At 35.3% G+C, this 22,313-nt stretch overlaps 2 protein-coding genes across 3 annotated transcripts in view; one reads left to right on the top strand and one right to left on the bottom strand.

The window, feature by feature from the left end:
* Positions 1-15,463, bottom strand: part of LOC110462825 (selenoprotein N-like) — a 22,355-nt gene extending 6,892 nt beyond the window's left edge. The window contains exons 1-8 of one of the 2 annotated variants that reach the window (XM_021517023.1): positions 14,832-15,462; positions 10,956-11,072; positions 9,246-9,601; positions 8,564-8,715; positions 7,815-8,065; positions 7,055-7,264; positions 5,800-5,978; positions 3,343-3,465 (exon numbers count right to left, since the gene is read on the bottom strand). In XM_021517023.1, the coding sequence (XP_021372698.1) occupies positions 3,343-3,465; positions 5,800-5,978; positions 7,055-7,264; positions 7,815-8,065; positions 8,564-8,715; positions 9,246-9,601; positions 10,956-11,072; positions 14,832-15,365 (1,922 nt within the window). In that variant the 5' untranslated portion in view covers positions 15,366-15,462. Of the gene's footprint in view, positions 1-3,342; positions 3,466-5,799; positions 5,979-7,054; positions 7,265-7,814; positions 8,066-8,563; positions 8,716-9,245; positions 9,602-10,955; positions 11,073-14,831 lie in introns of both variants that reach the window. The other variant, XM_021517024.1, reaches the window with a different exon arrangement.
* Positions 15,464-15,716: 253 nt separating this feature from the next.
* On the top strand, positions 15,717-22,279 carry LOC110462827 (AP-5 complex subunit mu-1-like; the record flags this gene model as incomplete). Its single annotated transcript, XM_021517025.1, has 8 exons — positions 15,717-16,135; positions 17,378-17,504; positions 18,183-18,284; positions 18,598-18,668; positions 18,961-19,033; positions 20,080-20,214; positions 21,438-21,518; positions 22,256-22,279. Coding segments are annotated over exons 1-8 (696 nt in total), but the record flags the coding sequence as incomplete, so codon positions are not given.
* Between the last annotated feature and the right edge of the window lie 34 nt (positions 22,280-22,313).

The raw sequence follows: 22,313 nt of genomic DNA, 5'->3' as shown, positions 1-22,313 counted from the left end.
CCACACCCTCCGTTTATACAAACTTGAGTCTCCTTTGTCCAAAGATGCTCTAGGACAAATTTGGTCAAAATCCTTCTATTGGTTGAGAAGAAGAAGATTTTTAAAGATTTACCTATTTTCCCCCTATTTGGCCCCGCCCCTCTGCCCCCAGGGGGGTTATACCCTCCGTTTATACAAAACTGAGAACCCTTTGGCCAATGATGCTCCTGACCAAATTTGGTCAAAATCCTCTGAGCCATTCAGGACAAGTAGCATTTTAAAGGAAAAAGTTGACGGACGCCAGACGACGGACGCTGCACCATGGGATAAGCTCACTTGGCCCTTCGGGCCAGGTGAGCTAAAAACTGTAGGTTAAGATAATGTACAGTACCTGTTGAGAGTCCTATCCAGCCTTGCCATTATAAAATTAATACAGTACACAAACAATCCACATCAGTATATAATAATGCAAGTACCATTGAAAGGACAATACAAAACCATCACCACACGTAGGAGCATGCCTGAACATTCCTATAACCAATTACATGCAGTTTGAATCATTTTCCACTCCGCTTCCATCTGCATGACCAAGTGTTTGTAATAAGATAAGATAGTTGGGGTGAACTGCCCCTGGCTTATTATAATTTTGTTGAAGTCACTTTGCTAATCTCCCAGGGTTGTTAAAAAACATATGTGATAGTACCTGAGCCAAACTCAAAACCAACCAATAACCAAACAATGTATCTGCAGTTTGAATACCCCAGTCCCACTCAGTCAAAACTAAAAGGGGATACATTATTATAAAATATGTATAACTACATATGCCTCTACCAGGTCTCAGAGGGACTCTAAAGTTGTCTGATCATTATACAATATTGTTATACAAGACTCATAAAGTGGCAATAACTCTGTGGAGAAAACAAATTGCTACAGGTTGTCAACATATGTTAGTACATTGATGGTGATGTGTACAAAGTCGAACTGAAAGCTACAATGTATATATTACTTTAGCAGAAGTAGCCTGAACAAGTTTGTGTCCACAGACAAATGGAGGGACAGACAGACTGATTTCCTGCTAGCTGTATACCATCCCTTCCCCCTCCCCAACACTTTAATGATCAGACAGTTGTTTAAGTTATATTCCATGACTTAAACTGGCACTTTCAATCCTAATGGTGATTGCAGACAGATGTGCTGCTAATGTCAAAAAGCGCAGGAAAGTAAGCGATAGTTTACTAACACTTTAGCAAAGAATGCTGCATACTGTCTTTTCCGAGTGTCTGCATGTACTAGTTACTCTACGTATATACAGCATCTTTTCAGCATCCAAGCTCAGCCTTTGACAATGTAAAGCACAGGTGACATAGGCATACTCTCTATTAACATTGAGTTGTAGACGTTGACTCTTTAACAAAATGTCAGATAAAAGACGCTTTTTTGTTCAGCCCTTACCCCTTTCACCCCTACATAACTTTAATAAACTATACTATGCTTTGATCTGGATAAGTTCATTATGATTTACAGTTACAAAAGGGTCAAAGACAGCTAGCTGGTACACGACTGGACAACTTGTCGATTTTATGCCCAAATGAAGTGTTCAAAGGGGAACAAAAACTCTAAAGAAGTCTGAAGTATTCATTATTAGTGACCGCCAACAGATTGATGTATCACACAGAAACTATGCTACAGTCAACACTACTACATCATGTAAAAGAAATAAACACACAACACTTTATAGAGTGAACTACCAAGGACAATCCTAGAGGGTCCATGGGACAATTCAGATACCCCTATATTTCAATTTTCTTTTAATTTTTCCCACAATTGCCCTTCTTAATTTTGATATTGTCTAAAAAATGGTGAAAATGGTCCACTGCTCTCAAATTCCAGGATTTTCCCCTGATTACTGGTATCCTTTCAATTAAAACCTACAAGTATGCTCGTCATTATCTTGAGGTAGAGCTTTACGTTATTTACGACAGAGATATATCTCTAGTTAGCTATAGGGGGAAGTTTTACTTCTCTATTACTAAGTTATGGACCTTAAACCTTGAACCTATGCCCGCCATTTCCTTGTCATATAACTTTATCTAACCTTAAGGAAAGAGATATCTCTGGTTAGTGGAAATGTTTCCAGTACTAAGTTATGGTTCTGGGTCCGACTGCTCACCTTGTGATAAAAACTTTATCTAACACTTGACAGAGATATCTCTGGTTGGGGAAATGTTTCCAGTACTAAGTTATGGTTCTGGGTCCGGGTGCTCACCTTTTGATAAAACTTTATCTAACACTGGACTGAGAACTTTTGTCAGTGGTAATATAGGGAAACTATTTCATCTGTCATTAACCCTTGGACCCCCTAAAGTCACACTTAGAATTTCCAAATCAATGAACTGCACAGTCTACTGTAAATACCCAGGGGTGAATGATTTAAATTCTAGTTCTTGGCCCAGATGTTCAAAGCCTTGTTAGCTTAATTAATGGGATGTGAAATAAAATGTTCAATCTTTATTTTTTTTTCTTCAAAATTATTGAATTTATAGTGAAAACTGCAGGTGTTAAAATTTGAAGTACATTTGTACCAGGTAGTCATCTGAAGGCAAAACAATCATAAAAGCACTTTTAAAATATCGGATGATTCTTAAATATCACATATAAGGTTATGAAACTAAGTACTCAACCTCGTCCCCCCCCCCCCCCCCCCCCCCCCCCNTGTCAACTATCTGTTAAAGCTGTGATATGGGCCTGGGCTTATTACAGGCACAGAACAACCCAATTTATATACCAGTAGTACAAAGCTCTATAGCTCTATAAAATGTCGGAAATATTTTGAATGCATATACATGGACAGTAAATGTTACAGAGTCTAATAGAAAGTATCCCATGCAAACTCACAATGCACCATGTATTGAATATATACAGGAACCTGCCCTACATGCTCCATTTTGTCCTTAAATACATATAGATATATATACAAATGTCTCAATACGAGAATTTTTTTTAAAAATTTTTAAAGTCGATCTGTACCATTTCTTTTAAATATATTTCTGATATCAAAATTAAAAAAAAAAATACATGAACCTCTCTGCGATTATTTTATAGCCCCTATATCCAACCAAAGAAGGACTTGGTTTCCCAATAGCATGAGCACACAGATTCAAATTTGGTCTATTTTATCAAGCAAAATATCCTTTTGTACTAAATTTTAAAACTACATACATATGTTGTATAAGGGGTCAGACTTACAGCCTATTTATCATTTAACGCTGCGACACAAACAGCCGTTGGTACGATTGTGTTATTGTATACACTCGGAGACACAATCCGACGCTCGCCGTGAGTAATCTGTTGTTTAATACCTACCCTTCCTTTGGAGGTAGTTCCTCCTCTGGTTTTTCTTTGTCTCCGACACCTTTATTTGCTCCGATACGCCTTGTCCCAAATATTTTCCCATTAGGTGCTGTTTCAACTACATCACTTTTATCCCTGGAAATAAGCGAATTGAAGCCATGCATTTTTCCCTCCGTCCTTTAGTAATCCCTTTACCGCCTTAAACTAGAGTTAATCTAGCAAATACACACAACACTTAAATTTCTGATTTCAAAGATGCAAATGCCTTTGAAATAAGGAATAAACATGTATCATTAAAATTAGGACTATGGGAAATTACGGAATCAATTTAAAAAAAAATAATCTTGGTTCGTGTGCTTTACAAACATTTCCCAATGCTGAAAAACCAACGGTTCGGTAAATACTCAGTTTATCCATATTTTCAATGGAGATGAGGCTTAACTTTTCAGCTATCTTGTATACTAAGGAATACTGTATAAAAAAGGGAAGTTTACAGGAGTGTAAATCTTAATATTTTCATCTACATGTAAAATTTATGAATGTGTCAATATTAAAAGAGTATTCACATTTCTCTATTAAATGTTTATAAATGTTAGACTTCAGCCCAAACAATGTTTAAAATCTCTGTATGAGGGCTTATATCTGTAATCAAGGGTTATGGTAGGATAAAGAAAATATTAAACACACGGGAGAGGTGAGTACAGTACAGTACAGTACGAATATATAGTATAGGGCCAAATGGTATAAACTTCTAAAGAATGGACAAGAAGCTAAGGTGGACTACAACTCCAGAGGTTAGGTTAGGTTAGAAACGGTTACCGTGATAAAACGAAGATGGCAAGGGAAAAAATCAAGACATTTTCCTATTACTTACTATCAAAATACAAAAAAAAAAAATTTTACATGCTAGTCTGAGAGAGAGATTTTTCAATGATTTAATGTCCAATTATATATAGTTGTCAGATGGCTAGAAATCAACACAAGGCCATCATAAGAAAAATGTCTGTTTGTAGTTTGCATAATGTTATCGACTCACTGAAAATGGCAGCTACTCAAATTTTTTGGGGAACTTTTCGTAAAAAAAAAAAGTTTTCTTGATAAAAAAAATCACTGTTTTTATATACGAAATTTCTGAAATTAACAAAAATCCCTACCTACCTAACCACTGAAACGAATGTGAGAAGGAAAATTGCAAACAATGTTTTTTTTAGTATGGCCCAATATTATCAGGTAGGCTTATATACCATTAAAATAAATAAATACATGCTATTTAAAACAAAATGTATTAATACTTGTTAGTTATTTAGTCTAACTTTACCCAAATTGTTAACAAAATGAATTGAACAATACGATTTGTTAGTAACAACAATTAGTTTACAAGATTTATTTATATGTTCAGTCAGTTCAATTTACATGATTTGATAAGATTTTAATATTTTACTATGAAGTCTTGTAAATTCAGACTTAGTCATTTGAAACACTCGAGCACTTGACGACAAAGAGGGCATCAACAAGGCTCAAACGAAAAACATTACCAGAGTAAGTTAAAATACGAAGATTATATATTATAACTTAAGTGATATGCAGGTCTCGGCAAAGATGCAACATGAAAACAAAGGCTCAAACGAAAAACATTACCAGGGTAAGTTAAAATACAAAGTTTAAATTATCGTAACTTAAGTGATATGCAAGTCTCAGCAAACATGCAACATGAATTTCAATACAATGCCAGTCAAAACGTAACATGCAACTGTTGTACTTTTCAAATAGCACACACACAATCATACCCGATCATACAGGCTCAAACTAATGTATTGTCTTCATCATCAATGTTTTTTTCTGAGATATCATGTTGTTTACATAAAATTATGCTGTATGTTTTATTCTTTAAATATAAGCTTCCATTTTATATGAGATTTATGAAACAACGAGCCGTTGGCAAGCTAAAAATAAAAAATCCTGATCAGTTTCATAAATCTCAAATGAAAAAGAAATAAATCTAACATTCCGTTTCTCACATGAACAAGAAGTTCTGCATACATTTAACAAAAAAGGCTTTTCCGTGTCATTCCTGAAGTCTGAAATTTAGCCATATTGGCTCCTTATCTATTGTCTCCATTATGGCATTATAATATGATCTGGAGTCTGTGACTTAATTTCATTATCATTTGATGATGTCACAATAAGTCATACTGCATGAGTTTATACTCAACATTATGACATGCTTATACACTAATGAGCACTGCCCCCATATAGCTTGTTTTTATTTTTTATTTTTCATATGTTGTACAAATCAACATTGATGTAAATTTCCTGTAATAAGCCCATGCTAAGGAATAATTTCAGTAAACCCATGCTTCACCCCCCTATCAATAACAACTACTGACTTTGGATGAGGTTGAAACATGAAATCATCAACCCTTAGCCTTAGGCTTAGCAGATGATATTGACAAAAAGCAAAATACTTACGCATACTCTATGATGGAGGTAAGTGGTGCGTCTGTCTCCATGAACTCGTTTGCGTTGACCTTGTGGATGATAGTGCCGTTAGGGAGAGACACAATCATCATTACAGGAAATTTATAGTTTGATAGAAAATGTTTAGCCAGCTTGCTCGCCTCAGGCTGATGAGTATCTTTTTCAAGATCCTGCAAAAATGACAAAATATCTAATTAGTTTGTAACTCTACAAAGTGGGGCTTTCATTGTGGAAAAGTTTATAACCCTGCTGATGACAGGGCTGTGCAACAAAATAAAACTTACAACACCAAATACATAAAAAGCAACTTTACTTCTGATTTCTCTTTCTTAACCCAGTGTTAGAGCTATCTCTGTTAAACCTTTTTATTGAAATTCTCTGTGATAATTCTGAATCATAAATGTTTCTTTTCTTGTGAAGCATCCAATATCGTCATTAAATCAAATTTACTTGGTGAACTACAAAAGGTGATTTCAAAATTGGAATGAAGATATTTTTTTGATATTAAAAAGAGTAATGTATGCATTATTCCTGCAAACTAAAAAAGGCAACTAAGTGTGGACCCCCTGCTGTGACTGTTAGATCCATCGCAGTATTGAGAGGCGACTAATGAGACATTCCGTAGCAAATTGGAGATTTTTCACATTTACCGGGCCAGATTTCCACATGCACATGCACATGTTCCACGTCTTTGATATCTCTCATTGACTCACTTTATATGATAGTGCATCTTGCGCAAGAATAGGTCATCTACATCAGCGTTCCTTGTCCGCGATTCTCTCAGCTTAATTGCTGCCTTCGGCTGTCTTTAGCCAAGGGGACTATTGGTTTTATATAATAGCTATATTTTCAATTATAATATATCAATTCTATCTTCTTGTAATATGATGTATATGTACATGTAACTGTTCTGTTTCACTGTGTCTTGAAAAAGGAGCGGGTCGCTCCGAAAATTTGACAACCTAAACTTGTCCACACTGTTGGAATTATTTCTTTGCCCCATATATATATACCTAGTATATAACTACTGGATATCCTTTCATTGCCTGTTTATGTTGACATAATTTTTGGAAAAATCATATACCAACTAGAATTGTAAACAACAGGCTAACCAATACCCCAATAATTGTAATACGCTTAGATACCGTTTAACCATTTGCAATGAAAACTAAACTGCATTGTTAACATGTATACAATCATTAAAATCTATACAGTACTTCAGGAGAAGCTGTCGAGACTTTCTTACCTTCAAATCAGCGATGAGGAACCAACTGCTGATGAAATTCTCCTGGAGGAGAGAAACAACGGGCGGACTTTCCAGGGACGTTTCCCTGAGAGTCCGCCCGGAACCTCAGCAACTCTGATCATCCAGTGCACCCCAAAGTAATATGGAATGCACCAGCTTCCTCTCCTCCTTTGCTTTCTCAAACGAATTAGTGAAGTTGAAATACTCCACCTACAAAAAGTAATTTTGATCATTGAAACAGAAATATTTAACTTTCACATATCACATACACAGTCATACAAGAATTTTTAAATGTAATTACTAACTTGTTCTTCAATTGCAACTTTCCATTTTTACTAAATAACAATAATACTAATTTGAGGTTCTTATATACCGCTTTATCACAATCTAGGCCGTAGGTCGTCTCAAAGCAGTTCACAAATTGTTATCTGTGGTTATGGGGCCTTTGCAATCAGCCAATATCTTTCTCAACTCACTGGGGAGCATACAGTCGGTGCTCCAGTTTCGGTGCTCACAGCTAGCATTAAACAATACCAACTGCGTACACTGGAACAAGCAGAGTAAAGTATCTTGTTCAAAGATACAACACAGTGCCGTGACGAGACTCGAACTCGCAACCCTACCATTAGATTACCGTGCCTTCGTTCATAGGAATATCTCTATAAAGTTCCTTCTGAACATTGCCACACTCCTTTTTAATGACAAAATTCCATAGCACACATGATGGCAGTATAACAAAGCACTCTTTACAATGTCTCACCTGTTTAAATGGATACATCTTGACTTCCATGTTTTTCCTGGCCTCTGTCATAGTTATCTCCCCTGTCCACTTAATGTCCTTGACCTTGTCTTCCATGCTGAGGTCAACAGGAACCTCTAAGTCCTTCTGGTAGAGGTTTTCACTTGTGAGGGGTACGGAGGGAGCTGTAATCGTCACCTCCATCTGTGGCTGGAAGCCGATATCTACCTCCATATTCTCACCTTCCAGAGGACCGTTCAACCACTCCATGTCTGTAGACATATTTTAATTTTTGTGTTTAGAAAGAAAATTTTCTTTTAAGTTATTTCCTACCTTTTCCTCCCATAACCACTTCAAAATACAAAGCACAAACTTGATTTATTTTACAACACTTTTGAAATAAGTTTTTTCTAACTAATTTGAAATAAGTTTTTTCTAACTAATTTAGCTTATTATTCACCCTGATGGAACCATGCAGATCTAGAGGGTCATAATTTGGGAGGAAACATGGAGAAAACCCAACTAGTCAGCCAAGAGACCCTATACATTTTCACATCTGATCGGGGTATCAAACCCCAGCTGTTCTGGTTATAGGCGAGTACGCCACCTGATCAACCACTATATTTTACTCTGAAGCAGTGAATAGATAATCTAGGAGTAAGTAAATCTTCAGGTAATCTAAATGTGGGCGATTTTTCTATACAAAAATATAGTGTTAGATATAGTCACATGAAACTCTCTGCACTGCCTTGAGGATCAATGAATCTTACCGATATTCAGCTTGTTTTCTGTGGGAACATACATATGGAAGTGTACGATCTTTTTACGGTCCCGAGACATCACCAGGCTTCCGGTAAACTGTCCCGGTGTGTACCAAAACGGGTAAAACGGTGGTTCGTTCAGCTGGAACTCTCCATGAATTCTGAAGACAGAATTACATATTGTGAATCACGCATTGAAAAATTACCCTTGTGATGTTAAAATATGCCTTTAGAGACCACTCTTGTGATATTAAATTCTGCCATCAGAAAACACCATTATCCCTACCACCACTGTAGACCATAATGGACTCATCCATATCAATGCATGAAAGAGTCTACTCAAGTAACATAGGGGTGAAAGGGTTAAGATGTTAAACCCAGCCTTTAGAGACCACTCAAGTATTAATAATATCTACTTTGAAAGTTGAGACCATCCCTGTTATTTTAAAACCTGTCTTAGGAGACCACCATTACCAAATTAAAACCTGCCTTGAGACCACTCATGATATTAAAGAATGTCTTTGATGATCAAAGGATACATTTGGCATCATGTTACTAGAAATATTGGATATTATTTTAACAGAAACATCGGGCATTATTTATCTAGAAACACTAGATATTAATTGTTTTATTATTTGCAAGATCTGGCATTATTTTATCAGAAACGTAATTATCTTATACTTTGTCTCACCTGAATGCTATGTCCACATACTCATCATTAAAGGCCCGGACACACGCTACAGCTCCCTGGGGAGAGAACCGGTTCCGGATGAATGGACGAGGATGGAACATGTTGAGCATGCGATGAATGACAACGAGGCTCTCCTCCAGCTGTGGGGGGTAGTACCGGTTACTTGACATGTGGTTCGTACCGTGATTACCCGGACTGTTCTCGTAGATGAAGTACACTTCACCCAGACTCGACATCGTTATGTTTTTCTTCGGGAAGAACGACTTGAAGTGTTTCACCCCGAGGTTTGTCCACTCAATGTTGGGCTTTGTCCATCCCTTCAGTCCAGCCAGTGAGTCGAGTCCGCCACCAACAAACTGGCAAGATTGATTAGATTACACATGTAGTTTTATTACATATCAGATCGACACTTGAAATGAAACCTTATCATATATATAATTGACGCTGACAATTTGAAGATCTTGCATTTTGGCCTAATTTGTTCTCCTACATTGTGAAACTATGATAATTTCAGATAAGTGTTTTTTCCAACATTACTTGGCCAATTGCAATCATACAGTATGTACCATTATATTTATATAGGTCTATGATAATTCGGTTCTCCAGTTGCCAATGTCATCTTGGTTTAAAAATTGACAGCTAAACATTTTCAAGTTTTGACAAGGATTAACATAAAACACTAAATTTCAAATTGTTCATGTATACAACCAGTTTAGCCATTCATACAAATTTGTATGAATAGTTTTTAAGATTCTTTCCCTTATAAATTTGTAAATATTACACAGCTGAGTCTTATTATCAATTCCAAATTTTCATTTGTTGAATTAATCACTCAAAAGGAGATATATTTTACTAAAAACATGTTTAATGATCTTGGAGTTATAAAGAAAATGAACCAATGGACCCAGAAATGAAAATGGCAACGCGGTCATGAGCAGGGCATTTTATCTTATAAGTTCATCCAGAGTTGAACCCCAAAAATAATGTGCTCCTAATTAACCAACGAGATAAAAAGCATTTGATCACATCCACGACTAAAAATAAAAATTATACATATGGAGCTTCGACCATTAATTACCTGTAAATATTTAAACTTGCTAGATAACAAGGCTACTATAACCCATCAACAGTAAATCGTGACAGCCATTAAGTTAAGTTAACAGAGGATCAGTTTCTGTCAATACATGCATACAACATTATAAGGTAGAAATTTTAGGTGGACAACTTTGGTGGGTGCAGTGGATAGCGCATTCATCTTTCACAAACAAATTGGCTTTGGTTCAACCAGAAAAGGTATGGGGTCGCCTGACAAACAACCTGGGAGTTTTCAAGGTACAAATCCATAACTTAAAATTGTTCATATATAAACTTTATTTATTTTACAACGATTATGAAACAAGTTTTATCAACTTATATTAATCACTCTTGTTGGCCCGGATGTAAGCGTGTGGGGGGGGGGTTTAATGTGGGAGGAAACCGGAGTACCTGGAGAAAACCCACGCCAGTGGTCGGACAGGTGACCCAATACCTTTTCACGTCTGATGGTGCAAGGCAAGTGCGCTATCAACTGCGACCACAAGACCTCCATAAAAAAACATCATAGGAAAGCATAACTGCAGATGTCACAGAATGTTTTTTCCTTATTGATTTTTTTATCTGTAGTTTTGGGATCACTTAAATATAAAAGGAAGAAAATACTGATATACTCACCGTCTCGTCCAAATCTTTGGTCATTGTTTCCAGAAGAAGTGGCTTGAAATGAGCCTTGACTGTGATAACCTCGTCATCGTCCTGAATTTCCTGTTTAAACTCAGGTGGGGCTGAGACCTATAGACAACATTTCAAATACACATCATCTTTCAAATTTAAAAAAGACATATATGTATTATACACAGGTTGCTTTTTGTGTAATAGAATGTGGATTTTTTCATCCTCAAAATATTCTAGATCTACTCAACCACATTCTATAGACTACATTAAGAATTTAATTGGTTAGAATTTTATATGCAAAATAAAACTTGTAGAATGATTTTTTCCCCATATATGCCTTTCAATTTCATCTCTCCCAAGAACTTTGGGTATTTTTCTTTTTAAGTGTAGAAATATGTTCCAATTAACACTTTAGCAAAATATTCATTACTTCAAAATCTATTTTAATGATTGGTGGACACGATATACATGTTTGTCAACTCTCCCTATTCAAGAGGGAGACTCCTTATCATGGACCTTAAAGATAAGCATTTTTCCATTTTCAGCCATTAGATTTGCTAAACAATAAAACTATTCATTTTTTCTAAGATCTGATGGTTTCATCTGAAAGAACAACTCAAATTATGTAATTTTTAAGGGTTATTTTGTCTCTAAGGGAGTGCATACTCACATTTTATATATTTCTTTTATTTTGAGCATGCAGAATCTCCCCCATGGAAATTTCAAAAGGTTTGCAAGTACACATGTCTTTGAGGTAAAAATGAATCATATTTAACTGCCTGTTTGTGCATGATCTTGAACAAGTTGAGGTTCTTCGAAATTCATGCAAGCATTTTACAGTCTACTGAACAGGAATGATTTTTAATGACATTGCACAAATTTTTATTGAGCCATCTAAATCTAGATAAGAAAACTTTATATGTACAGTACTTTGCTACAATTGGTCTTCCTGAAATTGCCCGACACTGACTTAAACAATTGTTTAAATACCTGTAAAATTCTAGACTTGTTTTGTCAAGTTTCAATGATTCACACATTACGTGATCATGACTGATTATACATGTATAACTGTGTGGACTTTTAAAGATCTCAGGTATCCCACTGCAGACAAATACAAGAACATTCATGATCACCTATAGGTTTTTTTCTTTCAATATAATAGCTAGGCCAGACAAACAATTTTAGGGTAGGTTACAAGTTTTAGTTTTAAAGATAATTTTATGTGGTGTATATATAGGAGTATTCTTGACTTTAGCAGTGCTTCTTTGAAAATTGCCTTCAAAAGTTTAGGGTAGACACAAAAAATTAGGGTAGGTAGGGGTTACCAGAAATACCAAATATGTTTTGTTTGGTCATACAGTAAACTCCCCTTACCTAGGTAAGTTATTTAAGACTTTACCGTAGTGGGATAGAGCAAGGTATTTACATTATCAGATCATTTAGCTCCTCAGTTGAGTCAACATATTGTGAGTGAAGGTCAAGAGTCTGAATCCTGGTCTACTGGCCCTATTGCATTTTTTACTCTCAGATTGTTATATTTTGTACTATCTTTATTACTACATCAGTAACATGTAGTATTTTTTCATAAAGGTTCCACAAGATAAAAGTATGGATTTCTTTTCAGATAAGATTTTTTAATAAGCTAACAATTGTCAATTTGTCAAGCTGCTAAAAAGAATCTCCAATTCATAATCAGTTTTTGGAAGAGTACAGTGATACAGGGATCCTTAACTGTGTTTTGGGCAAACAATGTCACATATTATGTTTTTGCTTCTGGTAGGTAGACAAAACTTAAAATATATTTTCACAAGGGTCATAAATATAGTGTTCCTGACATGATCAGTGCTGCAAGTTTAAAATAAGCTAGGAAATCCTGATATTTTACCCTAAAATTGAGCATTTTTAACCAATGGATTTGCAAACTAAATTCCTATTTTGTAAGATCTGATGATTTCGTCGTACAGAACAGATGCCATTTAAACGTGTTATTTTTACCTTAGGGTGTACATACACACATTTTAATTATTTATGATTTTTATTCTGAGTATGTTTTATATATCTCCCCGATGGATATTTAAAATTATTTACCAAGTATGCTTATCATCATGACATGCCAGATGCCCAATGGTTAGTGATTTTCCCCACTGGGCTAGCTTAATGACTGTGACTGGCCAATGTAGTGAAAATTAACATTCAGCTGTGAACCTGCATTGAGAGCTTAGCTTGTTTCAGGACACTATACTGCTAGCCCGTGTGACAGGAAACTAATAAGGTTAAATAACGTACAATGTTCAGCTGACCATTGACTTGATCCCCTTTCCTACGATTTCCTGTGAATAATCATATGATCTAGGCGTATTGATCAAACGCTTAGTTTTCTCACTATGGAATAAGATCTCAAGCGCACAAGTATACCTCGGACTCAAGGTCAACAGTTTTCTGACAAACACATACGTGTGTTCTGTCAACCTAACTTGTAGCTAGGGGCTGGTCATTTCAGCCAGGATGTTTTAGACAACTGTTTAGAAGTTACAATTATAAGGCGACAGTTAGGGCTGCAACGATCCTCCTCACATGATCGGGTAATATTACATTAAGAGCTGTTTGTAATGAATTAGCTTCATAGTATCAACAAATTAAAAAGAATATATATACATTTACTGAAAAATAAATCTAAAGTACAATTTTTATTTATTGTAATGGTAAACAATAATTCACCGTCAGAAGAGTGGTTTCGAGCCAACTTACATTGCGATATTGTCAAAGCATTGTAAGAAATAAATGTCAATTAAAGTATAAATAACATTCAACTTGCCACTTAATGAATGTTAATTTACAGTGTGCATTTTGAAACAAAAACTCAACTATGAATTTGGCTTGTTTTTGAAATTTTAATCCAACTTTGCTAGTAATGGTTTAGCACCGTGACAAAACCCCAGGACCTACAAAGTTTTAGACAGGAGAACTGATAATGATCTGGTACATTTTCATTTATCCTTTTTGAACAATGTATATATATATATAAGTCTAACTGCGACCAAGACCACATTCTGATTGGTTGATTGATTGATGTGGCTTCCCATCCTTGTTCCAGGTATATAATTGAGCCTTGTACTTATTTGGTTGCCACAGGTTGTAACAGGACCAGGAAAATGCAACAGCAGGAAACAGTTTTGATACTAGATTTGACTTTATGGTAACTAACTCAGCGACGTGTTACTTCTCGCATGCCATTTGACCTGCAGTTATTCCAGCTCTGCTCCATATATATACATTGTATGAATTATTTCTGCTCATTTCTGCCCAAGTTATAAAGAATGTAAGAATATTAAAGAGTATATAAAACATATACTGTATAACACAAATTATTTGTGGGTATTTTTCTTCGTGGTTTAAAGCTTTTTAGAACGTTTTGTAGTACAAACTTTCGTGGATATCCATCCTATCTTAACAAACAGTTAAGATTACTGCTGTAGTAGCATGTTCTCCATATACCCATTGTCAAGTTTAAAAAAATAATTATTGCGAAATACATTTCAGGTAAACCACAGGAGTCTGACGTTTAATCAATATAAGTATAACAGTCTATATATATAACAAAAATACCATGTATACTAGAGAAAATTATACAGTACAGGGTATTTTTTTTAAATATAGATGGTTATAATTATATTGATTAAACGTCAGACTTCTGTGGGTAAACTGAAGCGCTGTAATTAAGGAGGTGCTGAAGAGCATTACAAGCTTCGGTTTACCTGAAATGTATTTCGCAATAATTATTTTTTTAAACTTGACACTGCATACTGTATAACATGAAATATTCAAAAAGAAATATTCAAAAAGAAATTCAATACGGCCTTTTCAATAATTACTCACATTAAATCCGCTACCGGCCAATCTATGATACAGGGCTTCATACTCTTCAATTGACAGCTTTCCATCTTTGTCGAGATCAAATTGGAGGAACAATTCTGTGGCCTCCTCTCCAATGGACACTTTCACTGCCGTAATAGCATTCTCTCCATACCCATTGTTTAGGCCGTAATATTTCTTCCAAATAACATCACCCATGTAACCGCCAAGTCCAACAAAAATTATACCACATATGATTGTCACCAAAATCAACATCCATTTTGGAACAGCTAAGACAATTCTGTTAGAAGGAACATAAATGATTTCCTCGCCCTGCTGTGGTGCTTGTAGTATTATTTGTTGCGGAGTTTGAGCCGGGGCCGGTTGATTGTCTTGTTGAACATCTTGTGTATCTGGACTTTCAGGAGTCTCCTGTTGCGTCGTCGGAGAAGCTTGTGTCTTCTGCTTGCCTTTTCTATTCCGCAAGCCTGCATCCCCTGGGGTAGGGGCGTCTCCCCCTCCCTCGGGAGGCTCCGTTGTAGCGTCTTGCTCCGACATGGGAAGCAAATGAGCTACCAACTATCTGTCACGTCCGCACGCGAGTTCACACACGTAGGCTACGCTTTATTTACACTTCCGTGTCTAAGAGATCATCCGGTGGCGACAGAAAGAATGCCCAATATCTGCCTTTTATATACAATTAAAATGGTATTTTATGATATTTTTATGTTTTAAATGATTAAAACTATTATAAACAAACATATATTTTTATTAACACACACACTTCATAGACAAAAACGTTTATGAATTAAGTTAATTTTATATAATGTGTGGGACAATATTTTAGGTAGGACAATATTTAAGGTGGTACAAATTCGCTCCGCACCGTTTATCCACCCAGAAAAAAAAATCAATATCATTGTTTTTACGCTAGCACAGCGAAGACGTGATATATAATGCACAGTTGTTTTACTTTAAAGCCGAAAGCAATAATTATGCACGATTACATTTCTTTTGAACTTAATTAATGTTTCTGGTTTGTCTAAATGATTACAATTAGTTCGAAAACAATGCATGACTTTACTTGAATGATTCCACTTCCTGTAGGTGGACTTTGTAGTTACTGGTCAGGGTACCAACGTATTCTCGAATATGTGTTTAATGTACGCAAATGGTGGTGCCGTTCAAATTAAAATACGATGGTTGTTGTCTTTGAATACATCAATAAACTAGTTCTCTATCAACATGAGCATCCGAGGTCTATGGATCATTTCCATTAAAAGTTCCCATCCTGATCAAAGTGAAAGTAGGCGTCTGCTATTTTCCAGGTGAGTACTGTATTGATATTAAACATTACTGTTTGTGCGTCTCGGAATTTTACTAATGGCATATGCACTTTAAAAAATAACATTGTGTTGTTAGCAATGTATACATTTACGACTGATCTGAGTAGTTATAATCGACATGCTTATGAAGAATAACTTATGAAGTTGTATATTTACATGTATCTGGTACTTTGCATAAATTTAAATAAATTGACATACTTGTGCTATATCAAATGTATGTACAGTTCAATAAAATGATATATACAATACGAAAATTTGCAATAATGTAGTACATGGACTACATGTACAAAGTTATTACCATAGTCATAATTGAACACAGTTGGACAAATGACAAGGAGATCTTTTAAAGTTATGGCCAACTCTATTTCATACACACACTTATACTGTCCAGTTATTTTTCACTCTCTTGAAAACCAAAATTCAAACCCTTTGTTTGGTGTTGATAGGTATTATGATAATTTATGAAAAAGGAATAGAGTAAATGCACTAAATGAATTATGGACAACATTTCAGCAATTCTGTTAGCTTTAGGATAAGCATCTATATTGCTCTAATAAAGAGCATTTTAACAGACAAACAAATGCTGGATTACTGCAAATACATACAGTGACAGTTTTAGGTTTATGATTATTTTCACCGGGAAATGAACATGATTATTTTTTGGTCAAATACCATTTCAGAACTACCAAACTAGAGACCCAATATTGAAAACTTTGCACAAAGTAATACAAGATGGATACAGTATTAAAATCGTCAAAAATACACCCTCATACAGTACCAACAGGTTGAAATGTGTTACCATTGGCACCAGTATTGAAGAGGCCATCTTCTACAAATATAATTCATATTAAACAAATCTTAATTGCCATACATTTTACAGAATTGCATTGGATATTTGATAATAGAAATAAACAAGAAGAAGAAAACCAGAAATACCAAACTCTGAGAGTGAATCTACTCCCAATCTTACACTTTACCAATGTTGCTATCAAGAAATTGTTAATGCTTAGCATCAAAATAAAAAGAAACAACCTTATAGTGAGAAATACATTTGTAACCCTAAGCGAGAAAAACTCATATATACTTTATCTCCTACCATGTGTAAGGGATATCACTCCAAGGCGAATAAAAAGCTCTAGAGCAGAAATCTTCTTTACAACTATTACTGGTGCAGTGGTATCCGTTACTTTAAAGAACTATAGTCATTACATTATATCACAACAGGCACTTCCCACTTGTCGAAAAGAAAGTGAAATTGCTTGAGAAGGACAACTACATCACTGTGCCTACAGTACCAGAGTTTGTCAATGGACTACTGTTTGAGCTGGGCCACAAGGATGGTATCGATAAGGTAAGAAATTCATATGTAAAGCGTTCCCAGGTTGTTTTCTTTCCTAAAAAATGTTAGTGAAGAGTGTCAGAGACCAACATCTGGATTTCTATAGTCTATATTACATTTGCACTGCAACCCACTATATGAACATTACCAGCAGGGATGCATTTCATTTGAGTATGAAAGGAAAAACTCTCGTGACGTAACACGTGGTGATTTTATTGAAATAGGGCTGTTCCGCCAAAGTTGTTTAAAGGACAACGCATAAACAAAACACAGTAAATTAATTAGTTATTTAAGAACAAATAAATAAATTTAAACATTTGTTCTATAGTAAAAATATAAATGTATGTACTGATAGGTGGTTTTTAAAATTTTCATGACGGTATGAACGCAAAACGGTTACATCCATATCAAACATGAAGCCCCGTTCAATCTCTATATGGTCTCACATTGCAAAATGGTTAAGATCCCTGTCCCACTGCACGGTGATTTTTCCTATATGCAGTAACCTCACTACAACTTCAGTTGGATTTAACTGTAAAACAATTGTTTACATAGATGTGTGTTGATTATAATTAAATTTTTGAAAAATTGAAAAATAATTGGAAAGAGAACACTTTATCTTTTCAATTTCATAACTTTTTAATTTATCAAAACAGTTTTGATAAATTACATTTTTATCTATTACCACAGTTTATCACTGCCAGAGATACCTGCGAGAAGTCGGAACAGAAGCCGGTATATGAGGTGATGACCAGTGCCGGACCAATATGGCCGGTCGTCGTAGTAGAACAGGTATGCTCTTCATCATGCAGGTAGAGATTGATGTTTGCGTTGAAAATAAAAAATCATCTGCCTTTTTTTTTTTTTTAATATATATGTACATGTATTCAATATCAATCTAAAACCTTCAAATGTGATTTTTTTATCATTCTAATAACTGCAATCACCTCAGGCTTTCTATCATCCTTTTTATTAGTGCAACAGGTTATCACAAATATTCATTATTAGTTCTGGAACTGAAGCATATACATATTTCAAATTTTAAGGTACTTTTAGTGTGCTTCTTGGAACCTTTAATTTGGCAACTGTTTTCTATCCGTTACAGAGAGGAATCGTGTATTGTTGTCTCCCCTTGGTGACACAAGGTGTCAACACTAGGCCTCCACTCATACAGATGTAAGTAGACAGCTAAACAGGTGTAAGTTGTAGTTATCAAGCTATCTAATACATGTATATAAATATGCCAGAAGTTTGATTGTCTTGAACGTTTATTTATATACTTATGGGAATACAGAATACCTTCTAGATAGGATTCACATCATTTGTATCAGTTCAGAGCAATTCTCATGAGATGACATGTAATTTGTCACATACTGCATATCTGACATGTACTTCTTTTATTATAAAAATGAAAAAATACATCAAGTGAATTTGATTGTTGATGGGGATTGATCTCCTGTACCTACAGACCGGGTGTAACACTTGGCTTCTCCCTTCTGTGTGGACTGTCCGACTACCTCCGCCAGTATACAGCTGCTGAGGTAAATATCCGTAAGGTTCAACCTTACGAATTGTGGGGCAAAACTAAACCAACAATTACAATATATGTTAACGTCAGTTCATGTGACTTGATTGTTACTCGGAAAGCAATGATAACTGGATGTAAAATGAGGTGTGAACTTGTTGGCACCTTAAACATTTATCGCAACCAAACGTGTGTCAGAAAATTAACCTTTTCTAATTGGTTGAGCTTATTGATATGAGAATCTCAAAGAATTTTCTGTTGTATGGGATGTTTTTTTAAACGAGTTTTGCAATGTCAGTAAGATGGAATTGGAAAGAGATCCTTTTTTTTGTCCAATACTCAACCATTTGTCACAGATTTTTAATTTTAAATAGCTCGCCAGAAGCTTTCTTAAATAAATAATTTGTTTTGACTGGTTTCGTAAATCTCATATGAAAAGAAAGTCATTTAAGATCCAACATCAGGTACAATTGTATAACATAGCGAAACATTGTTTTGATGATTTTATTACATTGCCTAGTATTCTGAGTATGCGATAAAAAGTATTCCCAACATAAGAATTGATATTGACACTAGCATCTGAAAAATTCCTTAACCAATGGTTGTCCATATTTTGGACATAATTTTAGTGTCTAAATACTAGCCCGAGTTTCCTACGGCCCTGACACCAGGGCCTGTATTCATGAAACCGTTCTCATGATCAAGCCTGGATTTTGTGCTCAAGTCTAATTTCTTGTTCCAGTTATAAGTTAAAAAAATAAATATGATTTTGTCATTGATTTGGGAAACATTTAAAGAGACTTAAAGGCAAATGCTTTTTTCAATGATCACATGATTTAAGCGAGTTACAAGAAAGTTAGTTTGAGCACAGAATCCATGCTTGAGCATGAAAATGGTTTCATGAATACGGGCCCAGACTTAGACATTTCGACAGTTCGATGTCTGGTGTTGGCCACCTGACATCTACCTGTCAAAATGTCTTAAGTCTGGTGTCAGGGCCAGAGGAAACTTGGGTTATCTATATACATGTATGTGTTACCAATTATGCATTTCCTTTCTCAGATAGCACAGAAAAGCAGTCTATTAAATGTGTACCTTAACACTGCTGCTCCGTTTGGGAAGCCCGTTGATGTCAGTCCAGACACAGTGATGTCCAAAGTCCACAACAAACCGAGTCTTTTATCGAAAACACAAAAGGTATGTACCGTATTCCAGGAAACTTTCAACCTGTCAAATATTCATCCTTCGCCAATGAAATCCATGTTGGCCCTTAACACAGAACTAATATTGTATGTTGTATACTAGTATTAACTCTCATGTTAAATTCGCCCTCATTGGTGTGGGCAAAAAAGGCAAAAGGTAAACTACAGTAAATATTTCCTGGTTTACAGTATATGCTGTGTACATTGTATGACATTACATACATGTACTTTGTATGAGATTACATACATGTACTTTGTATGACAATACAGACATGTACTTTGTATGACATTACAGACATGTACATTGTATGACATTACATACATGTACTTTGTATGACATCACATACATGTACTTTGTATGACATTACATACATGTACTTTGTATGACAATACAGACATGTACTTTGTATGACATTACAGACATGTACTTTGTATGACATTACATACATGTACTTTGTATGACAATACAGACATGTACTTTGTATGACATTACAGACATTTACTTTGTATGACATTACAGACATTTACTTTGTATGACATTACAGACATGTACATTGTATGACGTTACAGACATGTACATTGTATGACATTACAGACATGTACTTTGTATGACATTACAGACATGTACATTGTATGACATTACAGACATGTACTTTGTATGACATTACAGACATGTACATTGTATGACATTACAGACATGTACTTTGTATGACATTACAGACATGTACATTGTATGACATTACAGACATGTACTTTGTATGACATTACAGACATGTACATTGTATGACATTACAGACATGTACTTTGTATGACATTACAGACATGTACATTGTATGACATTACAGACATGTACTTTGTATGACATTACAGACATGTACATTGTATGACATTACAGACATGTACTTTGTATGACATTACAGACATGTACTTTGTATGACAATACAGACATGTACTTTGGGGTCTTATGTAGATAGTTTATGTTGGTACAGCAATGGTTGATGGAGGGTCCTGGGTTGGAATCCTTGTCTGACCATTAACATTTAAGGATTGCATCTTGCTTTGGTTGATTTCATGAGTTGGTCTTGAAACAAGTTTAATATGAACTGCGAAACATATCAGATATCTCTTTGCCTTTAATAAACTGTTGTATAAATAATATTGATGTTTGTCCTCTTCTTCAGTAGTTGTGTAAATCAGTGTTGATGCCTGTGCTTGTAGCAACCTGCCTGGAAACCTGTACTACACAAAGGGAAGAACCAAGTGTACCTCGTCGTCACCGAGTACATCCGCGCCAACCAGGTAACTATGACAACGCAGTTGGCTCATATTCCTTCTTAGATGCGGCAAGATTTGGGATGGTAGCATTTTCCGGTGATTAATATGCTGTAAGACTCCATGGAATGTGCTATATATACAGACAGTGAAACTCATCTAAGTAATCTGACCCCTGAGTAATCTGACATTCTGTCAAAACTAACACACAGCTGTAATCTCTTGTCTTATAAAAATACCAAATAAACCTATGTACTCTGATTCCCTTTCTAATCCAAATAATTTGCCACACTTTTCAGGTTGTCAGGTAAGACAGGTTCCACTGTATATATGTATTGTTTTGTAGGTTTTAAAATACATATACTTTCTTTGATAAGTAGTTCCAATTATAGGTTAATTATATGTACATTGAAGAACATGTATTGATTTTTTTGGCAGAATTGGTGTGACGTTTTTTAAATACACGAAATAATTGGAACTCAAGATTTATAACTAAATGATAAAGCAGAACACACTAACTTCATCTGCTTGTACCTATACTTTACAGTACAAGGGAGATAACTCCTGATGAGTTTGATCTGTACTGACATTACAAAGGAGAAATCTATTGTGTCTTGTAGTGTAAGGGAGAGAACTCCCGATGTTTGGTGTCTGTTCAGATCTATGATGAATCTATCTGGTTGTATTACGGTATAACAAAGAGAAAACTCCTGATGTTTGGTGTCTGTACAGATCAATGATGTATCTATCTGGTTGTTTTACAGTATAACAAAGAGAGAAAACCTGATGTTTGGTGTCTGTACAGATCTATGATGTATCTAT

Source organism: Mizuhopecten yessoensis, unplaced genomic scaffold (genome assembly GCF_002113885.1).
Source record: "Mizuhopecten yessoensis strain PY_sf001 unplaced genomic scaffold, ASM211388v2 scaffold10831, whole genome shotgun sequence".
Taxonomy (NCBI): Eukaryota; Metazoa; Mollusca; class Bivalvia; order Pectinida; family Pectinidae; genus Mizuhopecten; species Mizuhopecten yessoensis.
Note: the sequence above shows the minus strand (reverse complement) of the source record. Positions and strands in the feature narration are given on the sequence as shown.